Source organism: Chanodichthys erythropterus, chromosome 15 (genome assembly GCF_024489055.1).
Source record: "Chanodichthys erythropterus isolate Z2021 chromosome 15, ASM2448905v1, whole genome shotgun sequence".
NCBI classification, from domain to species: domain Eukaryota; kingdom Metazoa; phylum Chordata; class Actinopteri; order Cypriniformes; family Xenocyprididae; genus Chanodichthys; species Chanodichthys erythropterus.
This window is the reverse complement of record NC_090235.1, coordinates 11,775,567-11,797,326: the sequence shown is the minus strand read 5'-3', so window position 1 is coordinate 11,797,326 and position 21,760 is coordinate 11,775,567. Positions and strand designations below refer to the sequence as shown.

The following is a 21,760-nucleotide window of genomic DNA, read 5'->3' as shown; positions in this document are numbered from 1 at the left end:
TTGTTTTTAACCACGAAAATGCGACCCCTTAAATCAATGACAGATTTTGTAATGATTAACCTGAGCTTTTGAGCTCACGGCAGACTGACCCACGTGAGTTCGTGTTCACCCTGATCATGGCGCTCAGGTTCGCCGGGTTTTTGCTCTGTTTGAGCGGACTGCACCTTATCCTCGCCGCGGATCATCCGTCGTATGTGGCGGCGGTGTACGAGCACCGCGTGCGGCTGAACTCGAACCCCAGAGTCCCGCTGGACCGGAGATCCGCCCTGGAGCACATGAAGCAAAACCTGCATGTGTTTGAAGAGCAGACAGTGTTGGCAGCACAGCAGGTACACTTTCAGATAGTGTGAGAGCTTGAAACATTGATCAAAAGACTCGAACAAAAGGAATAAGAATTTGTACCCATGTAAACAACATGTAAAACTATGCGTAGTATTAATTGAAGCAATATTTACGTCCCAGAAAATGTCACAATTTAGTTTTATAGTGATAAACATCTCAGTGCTTTGTCAGATACTTTTGTCAAAAGGTTGCTTATTTCACAAACACTTTGCACATGAACGTGCTTCTTGTCTCCTCCGAACAAAACCCTACAATTATTTACCAGTCATTTCAGAAGCAAAGTTAAAGGTCAACTATGAATGAGATACTAGTTTGCATAAAAGTAGGCATACAAATGGGTGCTAATGTAAAAGGATTGTATTAAACCATAAAAATGGATGTTCTTTAACTGCTGTTTCAGATTATTTTCTGAAAGTTTGGTACTAAAGATTACACAAGATACAATAGGACTAATCCTAACCCTAGAATCAATTAATGGACAATTCAGAACACAAATGAAGATCTTTTTAAAGAGATCTGAGAGATTTCCGTCCCTCCATACACAACTACGAGTCTTCAAAAAGTTTATAAAGAGGTCATAAAACTGATCCATATGAACTGATCCAAATTTTCTGAAGAGACTCAATTGCTCTATATATGATGAACATATTTAATTTAGACTTTTATTCACATGATATAAACATTGATCTGCGAACATGAACAGGAGCTCAAATGAAACTGCTTGATGCACGAGAACAAAACTCTTCCAGTTGCTCAAACGTGATGTGTAACACGAGAATGAACCTCATTGGTTCTTGCTGAAGCTCAAACGTGCTGCGTAACACGAGAACGAACCTCATTGGTTCTTGCTGAAGCTCAAACGTGCTGCGTAACACGAGAATGAACCTCACTGGTTCTTGCGGAAGCTCAAACGCGATGCGTAACACGAGAACGAACCTCATTGGTTCTTGCTGAAGCTCAAACGTGCTGCGTAACACGAGAATGAACCTCATTGGTTCTTGCTGAAGCTCAAACTTGCTGCGTAACACGAGAATGAACCTCATTGGTTCTTGCGGAAGCTCAAACGTGCTGCGTAACACGAGAATGAACCTCATTGGATCTTGCTGAAGCTCAAACGTGCTGCGTAACACGAGAATGAACCTCATTGGTTCTTGCGGAAGCTCAAACGTGCTGCGTAACACGAGAATGAACCTCATTGGTTCTTGCTGAAGCTCAAACTTGCTGCGTAACACGAGAATGAACCTCATTGGTTCTTGCGGAAGCTCAAACGCGATGCGTAACACGAGAACGAACCTCATTGGTTCTTGCTGAAGCTCAAACTTGCTGCGTAACACGAGAATGAACCTCATTGGTTCCTGCGGAAGCTCAAACGTGCTGCGTAACACGAGAATGAACCTCATTGGTTCTTGCTGAAGCTCAAACGTGCTGCGTAACACGAGAACGAACCTCATTGGTTCCTGCGGAAGCTCAAACGTGCTGCGTAACACGAGAATGGACCTCATTGGTTCTTGCGGAAGCTCAAACGCGATGCGTAACACGAGAACGAACCTCATTGGTTCTTGCTGAAGCTCAAACTTGCTGCGTAACACGAGAATGAACCTCATTGGTTCCTGCGGAAGCTCAAACGTGCTGCGTAACACGAGAATGGACCTCATTGGTTCTTGCTGAAGCTCAAACGTGCTGCGTAACACGAAAATGAACCTCATTGGTTCTTGCTGAAGCTCAAACGTGCTGCGTAACACGAAAATGAACCTCATTGGTTCTTGCGGAAGCTCAAACGTGATGCGTAACACGAGAATGAACCTCACTGGTTCTTGCGGAAGCTCAAAAGTGCTGCGTAACACGAGAATGAACCTCGCTAGTTCCTGCGGAAGCTCAAACTTGCTGGGTAACACGAGAATGAACCTCATTGGTTCTTGCGGAAGCTCAAACTTGCTGCGTAACACGAGAATGAACCTCATTAGTTCCTGCGGAAGCTCAAACTTGCTGCGTAACACGAGAATGAACCTCATTGGTTCTTGCGGAAGCTCAAAAGTGCTGCGTAACATGAGAATGAACCTCATTGGTTCTTGCGGAAGCTCAAAAGTGCTGCGTAACATGAGAATGAACCTCATTGGTTCTTGCGGAAGCTCAAACTTGCTGCGTAACATGAGAATGAACCTCGTTAGTTCCTGCGGAAGCTCAAACTTGCTGCGTAACACGAGAATGAACCTCATTGGTTCTTGCGGAAGCTCAAACGCGATGCGTAACACGAGAATGAACCTCATTGGTTCTTGCGGAAGCTCAAACGTGATGCGTAACACAAGAACTAACCCTTTAAGACACAGACCTTCCTAAATGATTTCTATAGGACTCTTAACGTTTATATATCATTTATCAAACAGGGTGCCCAGATCATAGTGTTTCCAGAAGATGCCATCCATGGGTTCAACTTCACCAGAGCTTCTATCGCTGGTTATCTGGAGACCGTTCCCGACCCTCAGGAGGTCACATGGAGTCCGTGTGCTGACCCACACAGATTTCCAGACACTGAGGTATAAAACTGATATTTACTACCCTTTTTTAAGAATCATGACATGATGAAAGATAGTTTTTCCACAATCTGTTTCTTTCCCAGGTCCTCCAAAGCCTCAGCTGTATGGCTCAAAAGAACCGTCTCTTCGTGGTGGCCAACATGCCGTCCCGTCAGAGCTGTAACCGAACCGCCAACCCTCGCTGTCCTGCGAACGGCCAGTACCAGTTCAACACTAACGTGGTGTTCAGTGACCAGGGCGTCATCGTGGCCCGATATCACAAACAGAACTTGTACTTTGAAGCGGCGTTTGACGCTCCACCGGAGTGCGAGTACGTCACATTCACCACACCGTTCGCGGGTCGATTCGGGGTGTTTACGTGCTTCGACATTCTGTTCCGTGACCCAGCGGTGACTCTAATAAAGGACATGGGCGTCCGGCAGATCGTATATCCCACCGCGTGGATGAACCAGCTCCCCCTGCTGGCGGCTGTACAGTTTCAGCGCTCATTCTCACACGCAACGGGCGTCACACTGCTGGCCGCTAACATCCGAGCCGCTGAGTACGGCATAACCGGCAGCGGCATCTTCACGCCATGGGATTCGCTAATTCATCATGATACAAAGGGGAATTCTGGGAAATTGCTAGTGCGTAGAGTCCCCGTTTTGGATCCATCATTTATTGGGGACAGAGCAGACAAAGCACCGGTGCCATTTTCTGGGTATCCAAAAGAGAAACTGAGGTCAGAAGAACCAGAAAAGATGCATGTTTGGCCTACAAGTAGCTTTGACCCAGATGATGGTGTAAAATACTGCCAAAAAGACTCTGAATGTGCACAAGGAGTTACATCTGCAACCTTTACCTCCATCATGATGTATGATAATTTCACTTTGGTCCCTTTGCAAGGCAGTGAAGGGAACATTAGCATTTGTAGTGGCTCCGTCTGCTGCCACCTGCTGTTCCGGAGGTCCGACACGCATGAGTTTTACGCTCTAGGCGTCTTCAACGGCCTCCATGTGGTGCACGGGACGTATTACCTGGAGGTTTGTGCTCTTGTGAAGTGCACAGGTGAACATCACAGCAGCTGTGGAGAAGAAACCGAACACGCTAATACGCCAGTGGACTTCAGGCTGACGGGGACTTTTACGACTCGTCACGTGTTCCCAGGAATTCTGGGTAGCGGAATGACTCTGGATATTCCGGATCATTCTGGTTGGGAGAGCGGAAACCGCTTTTACATGAGCCGGACAGGAATGAGCACCGGACTTGTAACGGCTGTGCTGTACGGGAGACACTATGAGAAGGACAATGATTAAAATTGCACTTTCTTAGGACACTAATTATAGTGCGCTACAAATAACACAAATTAGATTTCATCTTATTGAAATGCATTTCTTCACCCAAAAATGAAAATAGAAAATTCTGTCATAATCAAACCTCATTCCAAGCTTATATGATTTTTTTCCCTGTCAAACAGTGTTTTTAAGACCTATTATCACCTTATTTTGCAAGGTGGAAGTACTTTATATAATAGGAATGTGTGAGATTCATTAGCCGCTATGCTGTAGGTGAATAACTAGAAGGATAACAAAGTGCGTTAACCATTTCTACTATAAACCAGTGTGTTTATAATTATATGGCAAACATTTAAATAATATGATAATAAATACTGGTTTTCAATATCAAGCAGCATAACAAGCTATTTTGTAGTTAAAAATAACTGGAAGCGGATGACAGCGCAATAAAAAATTCCAAAATAAATTTATATAGTCTCATGATATATTTCAAGTTATCTTATGTCATACAATTGCTTTATGTGAGGTAAAATACCCACATTTAATGGCTGAAAATCTTCCTCTTTGCCACAAGAATGACATCAGGGTGAGTAAATCATGAGAGCTTTTATTTTTGAGTTGAATTAACTTTTAAAACAATCACGTGATCAAAGCGCACAGCTGAAAAGACTAGCTGTGGTTAAAGACGGTATGAAACGTAAGTTGGGAAGTCTTTTCATCCCCATTGTGACGTCTGTCTGAGTGAAACTGCTTTTCAAACAAGAACAAATGTAGGGCGGGGCTTGATTTTGTCCATGGGGAATTGACTGGATGGTTGTGGTTTGCTATTGGTGGATCTCATGTGAGTGACAGGTTTTAGGGAGTTGATTTTAATGAAAGGTTACGGGCACACATGAATTAAAAAAAACTGATGTGCATGGATAAATAACAGCTAATAACAGTGAAAGACTCATTTTTCAACTTCTGTATACCTACAAACATTAATTTAGTTTTTACAAAACATACTTTAAATAATAGATGTAATGTAAGGTAAAAAAAAAAAAAAAAAAAGATACCTCTAATGAAGAAAACTAATATATAAATATTAAAATAGATAATCCAGAATGTTAAATGAGGTAAAACAATTCCTGACAAATATATTAAAAATAAGAAACAGTGAATGGGTTCAAAAACTATAGGAATGGATGAATAAAATGTTTTCTTTTGGCATATTAATTTATGTTCTTATATATTCTTTTAATATTTAATAATGATTACAAAATAATATATTTTTTTATATTTTGTCAAGTTTCTGCAATAAAGAGACACTGTGGAATCTTATGGCAAAAATGATTTATTATTTAGAATTATTAATAATTATTAACAATGTACCAAAAGGTCAAGTCACACACCTGATCTTTTCATTGTCTTTGAACTCTTATAAAATAAATCACACACACACAATCATTCAAATTCATAATCTCTCTCTTTCACACACACAACAGGAAGAACGCTGTAATTCCTCGCAACAGCAGAGGAATAAATACTCGTTAAATCTGAACCCTGAAACTCTTCTAATTTTTTTATAATAAATAATCCATGATGTTGCAAACCTAAATTCAATCTTCATGCACAAACGGGGATAAAAGTAAAGCTGGAGGGAAAGTCTGCAGCTCTTGGTCCCTGACGTCTTTAGTTTTCCTGTTTCTGCAGTTACAAGAATCCATCGGCTCCTCACGTTCCACATGAATGCTGGGAATTACAGTCCCACAACTGTCAATATAAGCAGAGTTCTTCTGATAAAGGAAAACTAAATGAATTTAAATAATGAGTATTAGTGATGCTTGAGTGTTCAAACGTTGACACTGTAGAGAAGAGACAGAACTGGACTCGTCAAACTCTTATTTTCCTGTTTTTCCGCTTTCTCCTGAGACTTCGGACTCACCGGTCACGGAGGGACGGCAATAATCAGCATAGTCACCATTCGGCCAATGAGGCGATAGTTTAAGACACTGAGGGGCATGTTATCAGTACGTTTCTGAGTCTGAATCATTGAGTTCATCATCGGGGACGATGAGGCCGTCCTCGCGGCCCAGGCTGTTGAATTTACGGTAGGAGACGTGCTCGGACCGCAGCATTGGTAAAGGGTCAAAGGTCACGGTCTTGGATGGGCTGGAGTAATGGTTAATGGTGGTAAACGCGAGGCCCGATATGGTGCTGGGACTGCTGAGGGAGATGGGCATCATGGTGGCGAGTATCAGCGCCAAACAGTCGGCCACGTCTTTGTTCGGGGCACAAGCCAAAGCTGGAGTGTAACCTGGGAAACACATTTAATTCAATTCAATTAATGTTTATTTGTATAGCGTATATTTGTATATACGTAGTCAACTACTGTTGTTTTATTGTGCATTATAAATAAAGTGAGACTGAGATATGAGCATGTCAAAGTAATGTCCATATATACAGCTATAATATAACATGTTGTGTATTCAATTAAACAGACACAACAAACATGTTAGGAAACAATTACAACTTGTGCTTGTAATGATTACATTAGAAGGATAACATTTGACAGTTTTGTATGTCCATTCAAATGAAATATGAAAAACAAAAATCGGCAGTGAATTTGTACCTCAAAACCATTTTCACCTAGTGTAATGTAAATTTGTGCTGATGTAAATGTGCATGATGCAAATTTATTGTACAGAATTATTATTATCATCAGCAGTTCTGTTTACCTGGAATTCACCCATAAGCTCACTTCCGGTCAAAAGTTTGGGGTCAGAAAGATTTTTTTCTCACCAAGGATGCATTTATTTAATCAGAAATACAGTGAAAATAGTAATATTGGGAAATATTGTTACAATTAAAAAGAACAGTTTTCTGTTTGAATACATTTTAAATTTATTCCTCTGATGCAAATCTGAATTTACTGTTGCTTTTGATCAATTTAAGGCATCCTTACTAAAATAAAATAATTTTTTCCCCCAAAAAACTTTTGAATGTATTTTTTTCAATGAAGTGAAAGTGAGATTCAATTTAAAATCTCTGATGCAGTGTTATTGTAGTACCACTGAGATGCAATTATAGTTTTTATTAATATTTTGAATTTGTTTTTGTATTTTATTTTTATATTTATTATTTTCATTTTCATTTTGTTGTTTTTTGTCATTTTTATTAGATTTTTTTTTATTAATTTTTATTTCAGTTTTAGTTTTTTTTATTACAAGTTAAACTAAAAAAAAAAAGAGAAATAATAAAATAATATTTTATTTTTATTTATTTCAGTTAACATAAAGTATTAAGTATTTTTGAAGAATTTAGGTATTTATTTATAATTATTTAAGTAATTATTAAGTATTTATTGATGATTTATTAAGTATTTTTTATGGTTTTACCGTTTTAGTTATCTAAAATAACCCTGCATTGATGAAAAACATGGTGTGGTTTTAAACGCTTTAAACGCTCACCGTTTTCATCCACGGCGAGGACACTGGCTCCTTTACCCAGCAGCTCCTGCACGACCACCGTGAGCCCGTTACGAGCGGCAACGTGTAGCGGCCTGAGACACGAGAGAGAAGCAGCTCTCTTTAGTCTTGAGATCATGAGGAGGAGGAAGAGAACAAATGGAGGGAGCTTTTGTGTGCGTGAGGAGACTGATCTTACGTCTGCAGCGCTGCGTTTGTGCAGTTGATGATGTTTCTGTCCGTGACCTTCTCAAGAATTAACAAGGCACTGGTTTCATGTCCCTACAGCACAAACAATTCAAGTGAAAATAGATTTGCATTTACAGAAGGAAGTACAAGAGCATGCAAGGCTGTAAAAGACATGCTGTACTTATGGACATACTATACTATATGAATAAAACAATCATAGTAATTAACCCTGACAATAATATTAGATAAATAATATTAGTAAAATTAGTCTATTTAATCTATTTTTTTTTTTTTAATGAAACAGTTTATTAACCAAATACTTGAAAATATCTTAAAAAAAAAGATTTGCACACGTGTTTTGTTTTGTTAAGGGTCATATTTGATTCATTAGTCTTCTATGGCTCATATGGTCTGATATAATGAGAATATGGAGGGAAATAACACCTCATTTTGTTTTAGAGCCCCAAACTGAGCAAAAACATGAAATTTGGTCCATTTGTTGTTATATAGTACATGGTCAAAAACCAAGATGAGATAACAGACTACTTGTACAAATTGGATATAAATACGAGCTGTCACTCTATATCTGCCAAAAATATGTCTTAGCAAGATGCTTTAAATATGATACAATAAAGGCTTTTTAACCCATGTTTGATTTTGATCCATAGATCCATTGAGCAGCAGGAGGAGCAGCTCTGTTCACATGCTCGTTTAGACTGTGTTGATGTTGTTTGTGTGTACATCAGACGCTGAACTCTCATGTTTGTACCTTACTGCAGGCCAGATGCAGGGCTGTGTTTCTGTGTGCGTCCTGTAATGTGAAATCTGCTTTCGCGCTGCTCACCAACACTTCTGAGAAACAAAACACTCATCTTCAACATCACTCATATTAACATCACCATCAACACATCCAGCTGCTTTCTGACAGATCTCGAAGAGCATGTTGACACGTTTACAGTGACTTCACTACACATCTGGTGTTAAAGGAACACTCCACTAAAAATAGGCTCATTTTCCAACTCCCCTAGAGTTAAACAGTTGAGTTTTACCGTTTTCGAATCCATTCAGCCGATCTCCGGTTCTGGCGGTACCACTTTTAGCATAGCTTAGCATAGTTCATTGAATCTGATTAGACCGTTAGCATCGCGTTTAAAAATGACCAAAGAGTTTTGATATTTTTCCTATTTAAAACTTGACTCTTCTGTAGTTAAATCGTGTACTAAGACCGACAGAAAATAAAAAGTTGTGATTTTCTAGGCTGATATGGCTAGGAACTATACTCTCATTCAGGCGTAATAATCAAGGAACTTTGCTGCCGTTCCATGACTGCAGCAGTGCAATGATATTACGCAGCGTCTCTCACAAACGTCTCCATGGTTGCAAGGCACGTTCCCTGTGTAAGCAGGGGCTCACGGGCGCTGCGTAATATCATTGCACTGCTGCAGTCATGGAACGGCAGCAAAGTTCCTTGATTATTACGCCTGAATGACAGTATAGTTCCTAGCCATATCAGCCTAGAAAATCACAACTTTTTATTTTCTGTCGGTCTTAGTACACGATTTAACTACAGAAGAGTCAAGTTTTAAATAGGAAAAATATCAAAACTCTTTGGTCATTTTTAAACGCGATGCTAACGGTCTAATCAGATTCAATGAACTATGCTAAGCTATGCTAAAAGTGGTACCGCCAGAACCGGAGATCGGCTGAATGGATTCGAAAACGGTAAAACTCAACTGTTTAACTCTAGGGGAGTTGGAAAATGAGCCTATTTTCAAAAAAAGTGGAGTGTCCCTTTAATGATACAGACATTGGAAGGAACCTCTATCGCCCTCTAGAGCCACAGCAACCCAATAACATAAAAAAATAAAATAATTACATGAAGTTAGATGAAATTATTAAAGTTGAAGTACTAAAATTACAAAAACTACAAGATAAATAATAAAAAAAAAAAAAGACAAAACAGTTAACAAAACAAAAAAATTCAAATGAAAACTAAACATATATAAATAAAATATTCTATCTTTAATAACACTTTGGCAGTATTTGGGAATGTTGTTTACAAAAGTAACATGTTACATTATTGTGTTTCTTCAAATTTAAGTACCTAATTATGTTACACTAACATTTCTACAGCATTCAACAGTTCATAAAAGAACATCTGTCTATGAAAAGAGATATGCTAGTGTTTAAATGTTCGGGGTTGGAAAGATTTTTATTTTATTTTAAATAAATTAATATTTTTATTCAGCAATGATGCATTAAAATTGATCAAAAGAGACTGTAAATACATTTATAATGTAATAAAAGATTTCTATTTCAATTGAATTCTATTCTTTTGAACTTTTTATTCATAAAAGAATACTAAACTTCTTTCAACATTGAAAATAATCATAAATGTTTATTGAGCAGCAAATCATCATATTAGAATGATTTCTGAAGGATCATGTGACACTGAAGACTGGAGTAACGATGCTGAAAATTGAAAATCAGCTTTGATCACAGGTATAAATGACATTTTACAATATATTCAACTGAATAAAAGAGTTCATTTAAATTGTAATAATATTTCACAATTTTACAGTTTTTACTGTATTTTTACTGTAAATAAATGCAGCCTTGATGAGCAAAAGAGACTTCTTTGATTAAAAATTGTTACCGACCCCAAACTTTTGAAGGTTAGTGTATTTAAACTCAAGAAATGTTACTTTATTTTTGTTGTTGGATCTCTAAACTCTTTGTAACCGAAGAAAAATATGTACACTACCGCTCAAAAGTTTGGGATCGGTAAGATTTTTAATGTTATTAAAATAAGTCTTTTCTGCTCATCAAGGCTACATTTATTTAATTAAAAATACAGTAAAAAACAGTAATATTGTGAAATATTATTACGATTTAAAATAACTGTTTTCTATGTGAATATATTCTACAATGTAATTTATTCTTGTGTTGGCAAAACTGAATTTTCAGCATCATTACTCCAGTCTTCAGTGTCACATGATCCTTCAGAAATCATTCTAATATGATGACTTGCTGCTCAATAAACATTTATGATTATTTTCAATGTTGAAGACAGTTGTGTACTTTTTTTTCAGGATTCCATGATGAATAGAAAAAATACAAAGCATCATACACTACCGTTCAAAAGTTTGGGGTCAGTAAGAATTTTTATTTTTATTTTTTTGAAAAGAAATGAATACTTTTATTCAGCAAGGATGCATTAAATCAATCAAAAGTGGCAGTAAAGACATTTATAAAGTTACAAAAGATTAGATTTCAGATAAACACTGTTCTTTTGAACTTTCTATTCATCAAAAAATCCTGAAAAAAATATTGTACACAAATATTTTGTACATCTGTGCACATTAAATGTTTCTTGAGCAGCGAATTGACATATCAGAATGATTTCTGAAGGATCATGTGACACTGAACACTGGAGTAATGATGCTGAAAATTCAGCTTTGATCACAGGAACAAATTATATTTTAAATTATTTTCAAATAGAAAACAGTCATTTTAAATTGTAATAATATTTCACAATTTTACTGTTTTACTGTATTTTTAATTAAGTAAATGCACCCTTGGTGAGCAGACGAAACTTCTTTTAAAAACATAAAAAATCGTACCGATCCCAAACTTTTGAGCGGTAGTGTATATATATTCTCACCTACGGCGTTGGTCTGTCCGTTCTCAGCCGCCATCATGAGTGGTGTTTTTCCCAGCATGTCAGTGGAGTTGACCTGAGCGTTGTGACCCAGCAGAAGCTGCAAACACTCCACGTGATCGGTGTAAGCGGCGGCGTGCAGCGGCGTCCTGCGGGACACACAAAACACATGAACTAAAGAACATAATATGCTGCTGTTCCTACAGAAACCCTGTTCTCACCTGGACTGCGAGTCTGTGGCGTTTACGATCGCTGGGCCTAACGTTTCAATCAGCATCTCAGCTGCAGATTCGTTATCGTTAATACTGAAAGAGAGAGAGAGGAGAGATGTGATGCTTTCATACGAACATCCAGGAGGAAGCACATCATATCTGCAGGGGTTTCTTACACAGCGCAGTGCAGCGGACTGAAGGAGTTTCCCTCCATCTTTCGAAACACGTCCTGCTCTAAGAGCAGCTCCACAGACGCGTCATGACCTAAGATCAACACAACATGCATAAAAAAACTCAAAAGAACAGCATCTTCTGTAACATGTCACTTTTGATCAATTGAATGCATCCTTGCTGAATGAAAGTATTCATCAGTTTGTTTGATGGAGCAAGTTTACCGTTATAACACGCCCAGTGCAGCGGTGTGTAACCACAGTTGTCCTTGAGGACGAGGACGCTCTTTTGGATCTTCATGAGGGCTCTCAGAACTCCAACGTGACCGCAAGCAGCCGCCAAGTGCAGAGGAGAGCGCCCCCTACTGTCCTGAACCAGGAAACTAGAGCCGTGCTGCAGCAGCGCCTCCACACATGCCTCGTGACCCATCACCGCCTGAGACACACAGTGAAGAGGAGCCATTATCACACGGACAGAGACGCTCTTACCTTAGAATGACTTTGAACAATGACTTTTGTTAGAGGTTCAGTCAGACCTACTAGTCTGTAACTGTAATTTGTGGCATAATGTGGATTACCACAGTAAATAATTTCAACTCATTACAGTTTTTGTTAAATAAATACATAAACAAACAAATAAAACATATGGTTCCAGGTTTGGAACAGATTTGTAAGCAACATTTGTGGAATAATATGGATCACCACAAAAAATAATTCAACATCCCTCAGTTTTTGTAAAAAAAAAATTAACTTTTTTTTTTATTTTCAGTAAAATCAATGTAACATATTTGTGTTCAATAATATTATTTCTTTTGTATTTTGAGAGAATTTTATGTTACTAATTAATATTTATGCAATACTTTTGATCAATTTTTTTCCCTACTGAAAATAACAATAAAAATTAATATTAATTTTTCAATTAAAAATGTATTTCATGTTAAAGGGTTAGTTCACCCAAAAAAGAAAATTCTGTCATTTATTACTCACCCTCATGCCGTTCCACATCCGTAAGACTTTTGTTAATCTTCAGAACACAAATTAAGATATTTTTGATGAAATCCGATGGCTCAGTGAGGCCTGCATAGCCAGCAATGACATTTCCTCTCTCAAGATCTATTAATGTACTAAAAACATATTTAAATTGGTTCATGTGAGTACAGTGGTTCAATATTAATATTATTAAGCGACGAGAATATTTTTGGTGCGGCAAAAAAACAAAATAACGACTTATATAGTGATGGCCGATTTCAAAACACTGCTTCATGAAGAAGCGTGTCAAATCATGGTTCGGAGCGCCAAAGTCACGTGATTTCATCAGTTTGGCAGTTTGACACACGATCTGAATCATGATTCGATACACTGATTCATTATGCTCCGAATCTTCATGAAGCAGTGTTTTGAAATCGGCCATCACTATATAAGTCGTTATTTTGTTTTTTTTTGGCAAACCAAAAATATTCTTGTTGCTTTATAATATTAATATTGAACCACTGTACTCACATGAACTGATTTAAATGTAAAAATATCTTAATTTGTGTTTAGAAGATGACGAAGGTCTTACAGGTGTGGAACGGCATGAGGGTAAGAAATAAATTACATTATTTTCATTTTTTGGGTGAACTAACCCTTTAAAATAGAGAGAAGGCCTTTAAAAAACAAATTTTGAAGGCAGATTAGTGCCATCTGGAGGGAGTAATAAAAAGAAAAACATCTGTAACGCCATAGTGTAACCACTAGATTCCTATATAGTTCTATACAGAGAGGCTTGTAAATTACATAGTCGTTTTTAGACATAAAACTCATAAAAATTTGATTAGGTTGTGGATTTGGATATAGTTAGACATTCTCAAAGACTACCTTTGTCAAGGTTTAGATATTTTTAGTTTGAAATGTTGATTTGAAGTGTCAGTATTTCCATCAATTTTACTACACTCAAACCTGAACACAGAGAAAGATATTTGTTACATATTAAATTCAATAAAATTTCTGATTTCAACCTCTTATTTGAGTCTTCCGGCTCATATTCTTACAGCCACACCAGTTCATGTGTCTGTTTTGAACTCTTGATTGATTTAGGAGTGTCACTTCTTGCTTTTTTTCTGCATCGTGGCCGATTTGTAGATTTTACCCCACAAAAACTGCTGTCTTTTTTCATATTCATTTCCTATGGCAGTCATTTCTGACTGCAAACAACACAAGCGTGACTATTTTTTTCTACGATTTAGTTTTTTCTAATCAAGTCCACAATCTGTGAGAGGTGTGTGACTGACCCCGTGGTGGAGGGCCGACCGGCCCCATTTATCCCTGGCCTCCACACTGGCTCCTTTACTCAGCAGAAGATACACACAGTCTGTGTGTCCGCCCAGAACTGCCAACATTAGAGGAGTCCTGACAACAACGACACAGACAATGAACCTATTCATCAGACTGACAGTATTCAAGCATATATCTGCGATCCAGAAGCCCTGAAACTCACTGTCCCTTTCCATCACGTATATCGATGGCTGTTTGCTGATCGGCATTATGGATGAGCAGACGCAGACACTCTGAGTGACCGTTCATGGCTGCAGATGGACAGAATTAAACAAACAATAAAATAACACACATAATCTGACCTGACACATCAGCTCATGTACCATCAGTCTCAGTCAGAAAAGAAAGACGGAGAAAGAAAGCACTGTTGTTGACCTGCGGAGTGTACGGCGCTTCTCTTGTGTGTGTAGTCCTTCAGCAGCATGGACGCGCCCTGATTGATCAGGATCTCCACGCACTCCACGTGACCCTTAAACGCTGCCAGACTCAGAGCCGTGTGACCCTGAGGCGTCCTCACGTCCAGATCCAGCAGAGACTGGACCAGGACCTCAAGAGCGTGGTGGTGACCGTGATATGCCTGGAAAAAACACACACACAAACAAACGTACCGGCTTCAGTTTTCAAATTTCAAATTTCATTATTTTGTTCAAAATATAACCTACTGTGTTATATACAAATATTATAAAACAGACTTCAACGCTAAAATCTGATTGGATGAGCCATGTTTTAAAGCACTGAAGCTAACTTGCATTGTTCACACTCAAACCTACACTTTCAATATTTTTTGGTTGAAGAGGTGTTCATTGTGATTATTACTAATATTACATGTAATTATTTAGAAAACATTTTATTTGACTTATTTATTGAACTTCCAGCCTAGAGAACATCACTTAACTGAGTCAAAATCAATGCAATTCTGTTATTTTAGTATTATTTCTATACTATTATAGTATCTATTAAAATTTTAAATTTAATTTTTACTTTTTATTTTAATTGTATTTAAAGTTTTATTGATTTTAATATGTGCTATAGTGGTTTAAATAATTCTATATAGCTTCAAATTACTTTACAAATGTTCTTTTCAGTTTGAATTTTAGCTATTTTAGTACTTCAATGAAAGTTCGAAATGTTGCAACTAACCGAAATAAATGTTTGTTGAAGTATATATATATATACACACACACACATATACACACAAAATAACAGCACTGATGCAATACACAGTTTTAGGCGATTTTTGAGTGACTCATTGTTTTATAAATGGCTGAATGGCAGAAATATTCCACATATATAATATATATAATATTCCATATTATTTTACCAAGCCGGAGATCTGGATCTGTAACTCACCGCTAAGTGTAAAGGGCTGATGGGAGGCTGGACGTCAGTGTCGTGCAAGATGCTTGATGCAGATGTGTCCAACAGCTGAAATATACATATATTCATGGCTTCATGAAATTACACAATTTAAAAACAGTGAAACAAATGAAATAAAGCGAAAAAGAGAAAATGGCATTCACAATGCATGCAATTCAGAGCGAATCAATATTTCGAAAAATAAGCACAGGAATTTATTAATCAGGATGAGATTGGATCATGAAATGTTATTATTATTAATTATTCTAATTCATTAATAGTATTTTTTTCCACTCTTTGCTTGTTGATATCAACATAAAATGATTTTGGAGGAGAAAGGCATTACATTTTGATAGTTTATGAAAGAATACAAAAATGTTTTTTTTTTTTTCATAGGGTTAATTTTGAACTCATGTTGATTAATGCGTCCATTAGAGGGCAGCACTGAGTGTTTTGTTCAGTCCACACAGAAATACAGATTTAAACTCACCACATCTAACGGCGTTTCATTGGCGATCTACGAAATAAAACACAGAGAAACACACTGAAGTCAGAGCAGTGTTGAGGAGTGTTTTAATTTCACTGTGTTCAGATGATGTACTAACCATCTCCAGACACACTCGGTGACCGTACGCTGAAGCGTAGTGAACAGCGCTGTATCCGTCTTTATCCCTGAGACCTGGATTCGCATCATTCCTCAACAGATACTCCAGACACCTGACAGACAGAGGGAGACCGATTAGCTCAAACATTCAACAGATGGAAGTAAAACTCCATTCATTTTCTCCATAGAGAAATTTTTGATAACCGATGCATTTTTAAAGACAGCACATTAGTTCATATTTGTGAAAGAAAGTAGTATGCAGTATCAGTGCACAAACAACATATTCTGTGTGCCTGAAAAACCCGGATGACCTACTACATTTGCTGACACAGTATGTGCAACTAGAGCACATTATGTAAAAACACACAATGGAGAATGTGCTTGACTCGACCTTCCTTTTCCAGTGTGATGAATGACAGTGTGTGTGTGTGTCACTCACCTGCCGTCGGAGTCGGCCGCAGCCGTGTAGTGCAGTGGGCTGCAGCCCCTGACGTCCCGCTCGTTCACGCTGGCCCCGGAGCCCACCAGAGCGAACAGACACTGATAGTTACAGTTCGCAGCAGCGTAATGCAGCGCCGTCCTGAGAGAGAGATAAATCATACATGATAACCATATTCCTCCTGCTGGATTCCTGTAATCTGTTTTATCACTGTGCTGCTGGGAATCTGGAGGAGAATATAAATCCCAGGCTGCTTTAATAAAACCAGCTGACTTTATTAAAAGTGTGTACAACATGTCAGGGTCATATTTCAACACAAAATGGGAAAAAAAACATTACTTTTATATATACACACACAGAGATATATTTATAAATTCAACAAATTACCATATTATATACTAATATATTATTATAATATACTGTATATGCTAACTAGATATTATATAGATAATATATAAACTATATTGTATATGAATATTACTATATTATTATTATAATATAATCTATATTATTAATACATAAATTATTTTTGTGTTTATATTAATTATGAATTAATTATACATAAAAACAGTAGAGAATTTGGGGGGCTTAATTGTCATAATACAAAAAATGTGATGATACAAATAATATTCTACTACCACTCTAACATTTTTTTTTTTATAATTTTATTAATAATTTTATTCAGAAAGTGACATTTATTATGTTAAAAAAGATTTCTATTTCAAATAAATGTTTCTTTTGAACTTTCTATTCATCAAAGAATTCTGAAAAATAAAATACATCACCGTTTCCACAGAAATATGAAGTAGATTCAACATTGATAATAATCATAAATGTTTCTTGAGCAGCAAATCTTCATATTAGAATGATTACTGAAGGATCATGTGACACTGAAGACTGGAGTATTGATGCTGAAAATTCAGCTTTGATCAAAGGAATAAATTACATTTATTTATTTATATATTTATATTTCAAACAGAAAGCAGTTATTTTAAATTGTAATAATATTTCATAATATTACTGCTTTTACTGTATTTTTGATCAAATAAATGCAGCCTTGGTGAGCAGAAGAAACTTTTTTTCAGTAACAAAACTTCTGAAAAGTAATGCATCTTTTGATTTTGGGGTTTATTATCTAATGTAACTCACCTCTCAAATCTGTCTTTCCTGTTAAAGTCTGCACCTGTGTTGAGCAACAGATTCAAACACTCCAGATTCCTAAAGGAGGAGAGATGGGACAATAAAGCATCCAGGCCACAGGGGGAGCTGATGAGCCAATCAGAGAGAAGCAGCGCTGTGACTCACCCTCCTGCAGCGGCCGCATGCAAACACGTCCTGCCAAAGTCATCCGGCGTGTCGATGTCAAAACCTGAAGCAAAAGATAACCATTATCAGGAGCAGTACACAAATGAACTTCCGTGAGAGAGGGAAAAGTCTGTTTGTTACTCAGGAATCAATTTTATAACTGCTGTTATAAAAGCCTGAGTGAACATAAATGTGATTCACCTGAGGAGAGCAGTTTCCGGCAGCAGTCTGAAAATCCACTCAGCGCCGCCAGATGCAGCGGGAACATGCCGTGGATGCCCCGTCTACAGAGGCGGAGTCACAGTCACATGATCAGCATGAGCTTATAAATCAGGCGTAACCGTGTAAACACATGCCTGTCACTCACTTTGCCGTATCTGCACCGTTCGTCATGAGAGTGTTGATGAGCAGCTCGTGACCGTAACGAGCCGCTATATGAAGCGGAGAATTTCCGTTCTCATCCTCGCAGTCGATCTCTGAGCCTACAAACGTGGAAACAGAGGATGACGAGTAACTGGAGAGGAAAACGAACAAGAAACGAGTAGGATAACACACTCACCGTTCTGAATGATGGCCTGCGATCTGGAGTATCGCCCGTGAATGGCCGCCATGTGGAGAGGAGTTTTACCATCTTTACTCTGGAAAAGAAGTTATTTTAGTATTATAAAAGTGTTAGTTCCTTTGAAAAAAAAATTTACTTAAAAAAACGAGTTCTGTGCGAACCGACCCTAACTGGAAAATTGGGAAATGTCACTGACCCTGCTGTTGACATTGGCCCTGTTGGCCACGAGCAGCTCCAGACACAGCGCCCCCTGCCGGGAGGCAGCGGTGAAGTGCAGCGGGGAGAAGCCCTTCTCGTTCACTTGATTGACATCAGCACCTGCTTCTATCAGCTCGTTCACCACCACGTCCTGCCCGTTAAAACACGCCAAGTGCAGAGGACTGTTTCCATAAGCGTTCGGCTCGTTAATCTGAAGACAAAGAGGGACAGATCTTCAACAGTTATTTTAAATAAAACCGTAATAATATAGTTTTACTGTATTATTGATCCAGTAAATGCCTTGGTGCAGATTATGTAAATACAGTCATATTTACAGTCAATAATACAGCATATAATATAGTCTGCTAGATATTATATTACATACTGTTATGATTGGCTAACGTCATTGCATAGGAAACAGTATCAATGCCTCCTCACTACTGCATGCGAGTAACTGTTTTGTAAACATAATCCATATAAAAAGCATTATGCATTATTGTTTACCTATGGTTTGTGATGCAGCTGCTGTCAGAAACTGTTGGCTGTTTCACCTTTCAACAAAAGTTTCTTTGCGAACTCTCCATTACATTGTGCCTTTATTATAAAACAATCTGCAGTCAAATGCTCCGAACAAACATAAAATCCTCTGACAGGAAACATATAATCCATCCACTTGTTCCTGCCTCTGGGAATGGTTAAATAAATGCTTTGTTTATAATAAGCTATGAAACTTGTAGGATGATTTAATGGTACAAATCCCTTTTTTAAATGTCAAAAGATGCAAATTTGATTTCTTTCTTTTATAATTTAAGAAAAACAGCATATAACAATGTGAGTTCAATGAATGTCTGCATGTAGTAACTTGTGAATGGTATTTAATTTGAACATTTGTAGCTTTGGCTATAGATACGGAATGTGTCCTCTATATAAAAACAATCACAGTTCACGTGATGACCAAGAGGTGGAGTTGTATGTACATATGGGCGGGGCTTACTTACATCAACTCCCAGATTCAGCAGGTATTTCACCACGTTGATCATTCCACTGGAGGCAGCGGCGTGAAGCGGAGTGTATGATTTCTTATCCTTACAGCAAACCTCAGCACCATGAGACACCAGTAACTTCATGACCTCTAAATGACCTGAGACAGAGAGAGAGAGAGGGAGTGAGTGATTTCAGATCAATGACAGAAACATGTTTTCTGTTTGTTCTGATGTTGATGTTTTTCACCCATGTATGCGGCCCAGTGAACAGCTCGTCTGTCCTTCTTATCAAAAGCGTTGATGTTTGCACCTCTGGATACAAGCAACTGAACCATCTGCAATAAAGACACTAAAGATTACACATGCATGCATGTCAGATTTGAAGATTATGATTTTAGCAAGAGTCAAGATGGAAAGTATAAATTAAAATCAATTTAAATGCTCCATTATGTTCCAGTAGAATAAGTGTCATTTTAATTCCAATCAAATTAAATTCATGTTATTTGACTTGACCTGAGCAATGTTTGAAATCGCCTCCTATACCCTCATTCACTCATTCAGGCCACTAATATAGTTCACTTGAAGGAGTGAATGAAAATGAGAGCGAACAGGACACAGCCCTGGTTGTTTTTCCCTAGTCTGCCTGGAATAAAAACCCTGACTGATCAATAATATATCAGCTTTTGGGTCATGTGTCTGCCAGCGGCATTCTAGACAGACCTCAATCTGTTGATCTAATTGTAGAAAGAAGATAAAAAGACACAGTGGAGCAGAAAAAAGGGCAAAGTTTGTGCCAACTGATTGCCTGTGTCAACTAGTCTTGGGTCACATGACTTTTAAGATTGTCTGACTTTGTTTGGAAAGTTCAAATGCAAATATACACTAGTGTTTGAAAGTTTGAGGTTGGTATGATTTTGTAATGTTTTTGAAAGAAGTCTTTTCTGCTCACCAAAGCTGCGTTTATTTGATCAAAAATAAAGTAAAAACAGTAATATTGTGAAATATTATTACAATTTAAAATAATAATTGTTTTCTATGTGATTATATTTTAAAATGTAATTTATTCCTGTGATTAAAGCTGAATTTTCAGCATCATTACTCCAGTCTTCAGAGTCACATGATCCTTCAGAAATCATTCTAATATTCCAATTTGCTGCTCACGAAACATTTATGATTATCTTTAATGTTGAAAACAGTTGTGCTGCTTCATATTTTGGTTGAAACCATGATATTCTTTTTTTTTCATGATTCTTTGATGAAAAGAAAGTTCAAAAGAACATCATTTATTTGAAACAGAAATCTTTTGTAACATTATAAAATGTCACTTTTGATCAATTTAATGTGTCCTACAAAAAAATATTTATGACTATAAACTAGTGAACGGTAGTGTAATCTGTAAAATTAGAAAAAAGCATTAACTTGAGTGAAATTTATATGATCAGAGACTATATTTCTGTATTTTGCATTAAAGGCACAATATGTAATTTTTTGCCACTAGAGGTAACTTATTCAAAACAAAGGCGTAGCTTGATGACGCCTTGATTTTGCGGAATCATGGGAGGTGTTGTTTTCATGTCTACAGCCGGTGAAAAAGAATCCGACAGGACTCGTTTTCCAAAATCATATTCATGGATGATCTAATGTATTACAAGATTTATTAAAGGTGCCCTAGAACCAGTTTTTACAAGATGTAATATAAGTCTAAGGTGTCCCCTGAATGTGTCTGTGAAGTTTCAGCTCAAAATACCCAATAGATTTTTTTAAATAAATTTTTTTAACTGCCTATTTTGGGGCATCATTAACTATGCACCGATTCAGGCTGCGTCCCCTTTAAATCGCGCGCTCCCTGCCCCCGAGCTCTCGACTATAATACAGTGCATTTACAAAGTTCAAACAGCTAATATAACCCTCAAATGGATCTTTACAAGATGTTCGTCATGCATACTGCATGCATGTGTCGGATCATGTGAGTATTGTATTTATTTGGATGTTTACATTTGATTCTGAATGAGTTTGATAGTGCTCCGTGGCTAAAGCTAACATTACACACTGTTGGAGAGATTTATAAAGAATGAAGTTGTGTTTATGAACTATACAGACTGCAAGTGTTTAAAAATGAAACTAACAATGGCTCTGGTCTCCGTTAATACAGTAAGAAACGATGGTAACTTT

At 37.4% G+C, this 21,760-nt stretch overlaps 2 protein-coding genes across 4 annotated transcripts in view; one reads left to right on the top strand and one right to left on the bottom strand.

The window, feature by feature from the left end:
• Positions 1 to 5,378, top strand: btd (biotinidase). The gene is made up of 3 exons (XM_067411055.1): positions 1 to 329; positions 2,727 to 2,876; positions 2,960 to 5,378. The coding sequence occupies exons 1-3, from the start codon at positions 117 to 119 to the stop codon at positions 4,169 to 4,171; spliced, it is 1,575 nt and encodes a 524-aa protein (XP_067267156.1). The 5' UTR covers positions 1 to 116; the 3' UTR covers positions 4,172 to 5,378.
• Positions 5,379 to 5,537: 159 nt separating this feature from the next.
• The window catches only part of LOC137037231 (serine/threonine-protein phosphatase 6 regulatory ankyrin repeat subunit A), a 31,213-nt gene continuing 14,990 nt past the window's right edge, over positions 5,538 to 21,760 (bottom strand). The window contains exons 6-28 of one of the 3 annotated variants that reach the window (XM_067411052.1): positions 19,836 to 19,923; positions 19,604 to 19,746; positions 18,604 to 18,816; positions 18,405 to 18,483; positions 18,213 to 18,327; positions 18,047 to 18,129; positions 17,846 to 17,909; positions 17,690 to 17,758; positions 16,541 to 16,681; positions 16,103 to 16,214; positions 15,988 to 16,014; positions 15,492 to 15,566; positions 14,517 to 14,718; positions 14,305 to 14,392; positions 14,099 to 14,216; positions 12,054 to 12,264; positions 11,835 to 11,922; positions 11,668 to 11,751; positions 11,450 to 11,595; positions 8,555 to 8,637; positions 7,796 to 7,878; positions 7,600 to 7,691; positions 5,538 to 6,446 (exon numbers count right to left, since the gene is read on the bottom strand). In XM_067411052.1, coding sequence (XP_067267153.1) covers positions 6,157 to 6,446; positions 7,600 to 7,691; positions 7,796 to 7,878; positions 8,555 to 8,637; positions 11,450 to 11,595; positions 11,668 to 11,751; positions 11,835 to 11,922; positions 12,054 to 12,264; positions 14,099 to 14,216; positions 14,305 to 14,392; positions 14,517 to 14,718; positions 15,492 to 15,566; positions 15,988 to 16,014; positions 16,103 to 16,214; positions 16,541 to 16,681; positions 17,690 to 17,758; positions 17,846 to 17,909; positions 18,047 to 18,129; positions 18,213 to 18,327; positions 18,405 to 18,483; positions 18,604 to 18,816; positions 19,604 to 19,746; positions 19,836 to 19,923 — 2,694 coding nt within the window. In that variant the 3' untranslated portion in view covers positions 5,538 to 6,156. The remainder of the gene's footprint in view (positions 6,447 to 7,599; positions 7,692 to 7,795; positions 7,879 to 8,554; positions 8,638 to 11,449; positions 11,596 to 11,667; positions 11,752 to 11,834; positions 11,923 to 12,053; positions 12,265 to 14,098; positions 14,217 to 14,304; positions 14,393 to 14,516; positions 14,719 to 15,491; positions 15,567 to 15,987; positions 16,015 to 16,102; positions 16,215 to 16,540; positions 16,682 to 17,689; positions 17,759 to 17,845; positions 17,910 to 18,046; positions 18,130 to 18,212; positions 18,328 to 18,404; positions 18,484 to 18,603; positions 18,817 to 19,603; positions 19,747 to 19,835; positions 19,924 to 21,760) is intronic. The other 2 variants (XM_067411054.1, XM_067411053.1) reach the window with 2 other exon arrangements.